Source organism: Nematolebias whitei, chromosome 11 (assembly GCF_014905685.2).
Source record: "Nematolebias whitei isolate Nwh7 chromosome 11, NemWhi1, whole genome shotgun sequence".
Classification (NCBI taxonomy): domain Eukaryota; kingdom Metazoa; phylum Chordata; class Actinopteri; order Cyprinodontiformes; family Rivulidae; genus Nematolebias; species Nematolebias whitei.
The window spans coordinates 39999640-40005880 of NC_056508.1; the positions used below are offsets into that span (position 1 = coordinate 39999640).

General features: G+C 37.8%; 1 protein-coding gene and 1 long non-coding RNA gene across 2 annotated transcripts in view; both read right to left on the reverse strand.

Annotated features, from left to right (window-relative positions):
* The window catches only part of LOC119417138, a 5674-nt gene extending 5336 nt beyond the window's left edge, over positions 1–338 (reverse strand). Inside the window, exon 1 of the long non-coding RNA XR_005187132.1 lies at positions 321–338. This is a non-coding gene — a long non-coding RNA (uncharacterized LOC119417138). The remainder of the gene's footprint in view (positions 1–320) is intronic.
* A 384-nt stretch (positions 339–722) lies between these two features.
* ttll10 (tubulin tyrosine ligase-like family, member 10) overlaps positions 723–6241 on the reverse strand; it is a 27910-nt gene continuing 22391 nt past the window's right edge. Inside the window, exons 13-15 of the mRNA XM_037684528.1 lie at positions 4775–4868; positions 3777–4007; positions 723–835 (exon numbers count right to left, since the gene is read on the reverse strand). Coding sequence (XP_037540456.1) covers positions 723–835; positions 3777–4007; positions 4775–4868 — 438 coding nt within the window. The remainder of the gene's footprint in view (positions 836–3776; positions 4008–4774; positions 4869–6241) is intronic.

Below are 6241 nucleotides of genomic sequence, written 5' to 3' on the forward strand. Positions count from 1 at the left end.
AGCTGTTGTTGTGTAGCTGCTGTTGTGTAGCTGTTGTTGTGTAGCTGTTTTTTTTCCACAGAACATTGAAGCTTTTTCTGTCTGGAAACATCCTGTCGCTCATTATTTAGGTACATCCTGCAAATCGTGTGACTTGGTTTTCCTGTTTTTTCACCTCACATGACATAAAACGCAGCATTAAACCACAGATGTGCTCTTTTTAAAAGCCGCTTCCTGTAACAAAACTTACAAAAAGCGCACACGTTTAAACTCTTGATCTTGCCAAGCTCGATCGCATGATGAATCTAGTGTTTTAAAAATGAATTTATTTAGTGACTTACCCTAAAGTGTCTCCAGACAGTTCCAGGAGTTCGATCTCATCCGGGCCCACTTCGTCCACTCCGATGTGCCTCTGGGTCACGCTGCAGCATCCCATCACCAACAAACAGTGCGTCCAGACTCAGACACTGAGCACCATCTGCTGAGGCGGTCATCCAAACAGTGTGTGCCACATTAAAACCCGAGAGATAACGGGAAAATGTGTGTGTGCGGGGGGGGGGGGGGGGTTAAGAGGATATTGTGAAGAACAGCGAGAGAGAGGGAGTCAAGCGCCAGTTCCCTCTTTTTTTTTTTGCCAGTATGAAGTTTATGTTTCCTCTAAGTCCCGAGAACAAAAGCAAAAGTTGCAGGTCTTGAAGAGATGCTGAAACTAAAAGTTGGTGAGCAGTGGTTGTTCCTTCCTGTCAGTCTGCGGAGGACTGAGCCGCTTCCTCACTTTGCTCATTGTCCTCTGCGTTCGCCTGCTGGGAGCCTGACGACACGTCGCACCGACGAACACAAGTTGTTTGTGACGTTGCTGAGAAACAAGTTGACCAAATGAAAAGCACAAACCACATGACACGTCCTGCTGTTGATAACACACGGCAGGTGGATGAAGCAAGCTTCCTGTTAGGAAACCAGAGGCCACGCCTCCTCCCAGCCTGAACGTGTGCAGAGGCAGGTAAGATAATTATGAGTTGTGACACAGAGAGGTGAAGAGCTGCAGTCAAAACAAGCTGTGGACAGGAGACTGTGTCCTGCTCAGATGGGAGGGGAGTGTCCACGACGACGTACGGTGAACTGACAAATGTGTTTGTAAAAAAAGGTCACCCCATCACTCCAGGAATTTGAAGAGCCGAGTCATCCCCATCACATTCTCAACTCTAATAATAGTGTGAATGTTTATGAAGCATTCACATTCTTGTGATTCATTTTTCTTTCGTACATTTGTCACCGCTATTCTCATCCCACAGTTTTTAAGCTGTTTCAACAAATCATAAATCAAAACGTTCAGCTCTTTCAGGACAATCCTAATTTTGGTATTGGTGCAACTTTAGCTTTTTGAAATATTTAGCCTTTTCTGCCATTTTTTTCCTCATAGAAAAAAAAATTGAGCTCATTTTACATCCGTCAAATCTTTAGATCTGTTTACAACCTTTTACTGCTCCGTTCACATTTTGTTCTGCTTCAGCTTCTTTGTGCAAATTTAAACTTATTTTCAGCTACTTTCAGCTGTTTTTTTTTTATTGCCCTTTTCATATTCTTTCTGCTAACTACAACATTTTTGTGCTACTTCTAACTTCTTTCTGCTAACTCCACCTCTTTCTGCTCCTTTCAGCTTATTTCTGCAAATGTCAGCTTTTTTTTTTTTTTTTTTACTATTTCAGCTAAAATGTAGCTGTTTTGTGCAAAGTTTAGCTCTTTCAGCTATTTCCACATTCTTTGCACTGGTTTCAACTTTTTTTCAGCCTAATTCAGCAAAATTGTGATCTTTACACTTCCTTCTGGTAATTTGAGCATCTTTCCCCCTTTTTAGCTACTTTTCGCTTTTTTTTTTTTTTTTTGCTAATTTCAGCTTTTTTCAGATTATTTCCACTTTTTGTGCTCACTTCTGCTTCTTTCAGCAAATATGTTCTTTCTGCTTTCTTCAGCTAATTTAAGCTTGTTCTACCTTTTCAGCAACTTTTGTTTAGCATGTTTTGCTAATTTTTTGATGTTTTCAGATACTTTCAAGTTTTTCATTGTAATTTTTGCCACTTTCAGCTTAATTAACTTCTTTATGATAAGTTTAGCTTGTTATGCTCCTTTCAGCATGTTCACCTAGTTCCATCATTTTCTGCTATTTCAGCTACTATTTAGCTGTTTTTATGCTAGTTCGGGCCTGTTCAGCTAATTCCACATTTTTAAGCTAATTTTAGCTCTATCTACTTCCTTCCTGTAGTTTCAGCTTATTTTTGCCTTTTCAACTACTTTCAGCAATATTTTTTTGAATTTCAGCTTTTTTTTAGTTAATTTCCTAACTTTTTGTACATTTCTGCTTATTTAAAAGTAATTCAGCAAATATGTGTTCTTTATGCTTTCTTCTGCTAACTTAGGCTTGTTCTTCTATATCAGCTACATTTCAGCATGTTTTTAGCTAATTTCAGCTGTTTTTCAGCAAGTTCTTCAGCAATAAGCATTCATGCTGAATTTTTGCAGAAAATGCTTTTTCTCTGGATTGTTAGTACATTTCTTACATTTTCAAGTCAACTCTGTCTGTTAACAACATATCTCATGAACCACTGCACAGTTTTTAATGAAACTTTAAGACAAAGATCATTTGATGTACAGCTACACCTGGATAACTTTGGAGTCTTCTCAGTTTAAGATGTCTGTCACAAGAAACGGACCTCATAAAACACAGCAAATGTCTTTATTGCAGTCAGTCTTACAGACAGTGGTAGTAGTTGAGAGTCATCCACAATACATAGTTTGAGTGTGACGTCTACCAGTATCACATGAGATTGTTTAGTGTTGGTTTAAGGTTTGACTCAAGCGACGTCATCTCTCGACATGAGATGATCTTAGTTTAAAACTTTTGCATGAACTGAAGTTAAGTTTAACAATAACGTTAAGCTGCTGTATTCACACCCATCTGCTCACAACAAACTCATGTTCAGGCTGCTGTTTAATACGCTGTATTATATTATTATTGTTTAATGTATGTCTTAGATCCTTGTATATTGTTTTCTTTTTTATATAGTTTATATTTTTACTATTTTTGGGTGTAACTGGGACCTTGAGTACACAAATTCATTCCACCTCATGTACCACATGTGATGCGAATGACAATAAAGAACCTTGAGTGCAACGCTCATTAAATATTGAATTCAAATTTTAAAAAATCCAACATGGCCACCAAAGCTACATTTAAATGGCTTTAACTCAGCTGTTTTTACACAAACGGAGCTGAACTTTGGTGAAGTTATAGCTGAGACCGTTCCCAATCACTTACTGAATCCAAATCAAAAATCCAAGATGGCCACCATAGCTTAAAATAAATAATGACTATAACTAATTGATTTTTTGTTGCCATATTGAGCTAAATTTTGGTATAGTGGTAGCTGAGAGTGAACCCCAACACATATTACTGCCAAAATCAAAACTTTGAATTGTCAGCAGAGTGGCAGTCCTCGTCAAAGTTCCTCCAGGAACTTTCTAGTTAATTTATATTCCCTCTCATCGTGTGCATTTTGTGCACTGCACCTTCAAAAGGAGCGCTACGAACGAGCTGCAGGTTGTCTTCTGCTGAATACGAAAAGTTTATTTTTCATTTTAACTTGAGCTCAGCTCGTGTGTTTTTGCTCCTGACAGGAAAGAAGCTGCTGTGGACCTCCACCTGCTGAGACTGTGTTTGGATGATGAGGCCACTTGTTTGTGGAAGCGGTGGAGCTTTTTTGGACAATCCCTTCCTCCAGCTGCAACAGTCCCAGGATTACCAGGCCTCGCCACAGCAGCGCTCCTGCCCTTTGAGTCAGACTTGTTCCTCGTGTTGTAACTCCTCCTGGTAATGCTCGGACGCCGCTTATTAGTTAAGCGACACCTGTCAGCAGCCGAAGCAGAACCAGCAGCTAAAACTCCGTTGTACAGCAGCACAAAGTCCCTCTGACTAACCAGAGGAAAGATTTTCTGCTTGAGACGACGCTTGTTGAAGATCTCTAGAGTTAAATCTAGAAAAAAGCAAATATAAAGAAGTATTTTTACTCATACTAAAAGTGCAAAATTAAAAAAAAAAATTCACTGCACAAAAAAATCCCTTTAAAATAAGCTTAAATATGAAGGTTGAAGTTTTTTTTTAAACTAACAGAAGAATTAAACCTACAAAAGTAAAAGCTTCAAAGTTAGTTTTTGAATCATATTCACTTAATAAAAACAACAGACCAAAAAAAAAAAAAAAGACTAAAATAGAAATCTACTTCCTCTTTTTTTACTTTCTGTGTAATCTTTAAGCTTGTTATTATCCAGGTATCTGTATCAAATAAAGTCAAGTAAAATGTTTTCTGTGGGGGAAATTATTTGTCTGAAACTTGAGACTAAAAGGTTGGACTGACTGATTTCATCTGAACTGACAACTGGAGCCAGTAAAGAACCATGTTCAACAAATGGCTCTGATTCAAAAAGTAAATATTTATATTTGAAACATGGTAGAATTAAATTATATAAGAGCATAAAACATAAAAGTGAAGAAAAAAAAGTACTGCAGTTACATAAAGGTATTTAATCATTCTCACTGAAAAGAAACAGGAAGCTCTGGTGGTTTAACACTTTGAAGCGAGTTAAGTAACAGTGAAGTACAGTAATAGTAATATTGATACAAACTGTGGAGGAATATGAGTATCTTTGGTTCAGAGACACCAATTTGATGCAAACAAAAGCTCATTTAGGTTTATGATCTGCAGAACGTGTAAAATTATTATGATTTGAGGTCTGAACTTACCCAGAGTCTCTACGACCGTGCTGGGTATGACGTCCTTCAGCACCTCACAGTTTGTGTGCAGAGCCGGATTACAGTTCATCTCCAGCAGCCACACCTACAGAGACCACATCAGCCTGACTCACAGCAACGCTCAGTACGCACATCGCAAACTTTAGCTGCGGGTTCATTAAAAACAAAAACGTTCTCAACACTGAGTGATCTGCAATGTGTTGAAGAAGGAGCTTAAACTGATATGTAGCTTAAAAGAAGCAGAACATAGCATACAAGCTATAAGAAGCACACAGCTAAAAGCTAAATGCAGCCAAAGGCTAGCTATAAGCTAAATGTAACAAAAAATGGCTAAAAGCTAAATGCAGCCAAAGGCTAGCTATAAGTTAAATGTAACAAAAATAGGCTAAAAGTTAAATGCAGCCAAAGGCTAGCTATAAGCTAAATGTAACAAAAATTGGCTAAAAGTTAAATGCAGCCAAAGGCTAGCTATAAGCTAAATGTGACAAAAAATTGTTAAAAGCTAAATGCAGCCAATGGCTAGCTATAAGCTAAAAACCATACCATACCATTTTATTTATAGAGCACTTTAAACAGCTACAAAGCCAACCAAAGTGCTGTACAAACAAAACAATAGACAACACACGAATAAATATACAAAATGAAGTAAATCAAAAACATGGACATAAAAACGATGCAGATAATAAATATGACAACAAACCAGTGTGGACCGTACAGGTTCAAAACACAGATCATCTGGTGTTGAAAGCTACTGAATGGTAGTGAGTTTTTAAACGGGATTTAAAAACCGAGAGGGAGGGGGGCCAGTCTGACAAGCAGAGGTAACTCATTCCAAAGTCTTGGTCCTGCTACAGAGAAGGCCCTGTCACCTCTGCGCTTAAGACAAGTTCAAATGTAACCAAATAAAGAAATGTAAATGTAACCAAAATTGGCTAAAAGCTAAATGCAGCCAAAAGCAATCTATAAACTAAATGTGACAAGCTTTATTTATCTTTTAGCCAAATTCTGTTACATTTGGTTTATAACTAAATGTAACAACAATTTGGTTAAAAAGCTAAATGCAGTCAAAGGCTAGCTATAAACTAAAAGTAACCAAATTTGCTAAAAACTAAATGCAGCCAAAGGTTACCTATAAACTAAATGTAACAAAAATTGGCTAAAAGCTAAATGCAGCCAGAGGCTTACTAGAAGCAAAGGCAGCAAAAAAAGTAGCTGAAAGAAAAAAAGAGGCAAATAAGTAGCTAAATGCTAAAAGCACAAAAACCAACAGTCATACCTTTCTCCTGAATGAGTTGCATTATAATGAACAAGTAGCTAAAATAGCACAATTATACAGTTAGAATGCAAAGAATGAAACGGGAAAATGTACATATATATATATATATCCTGTGATGGACTAGCGACCCGGCCAGGGTGTACCCCGCCCCTCGCACAGTGATTGCCAGACATGGGCACCGG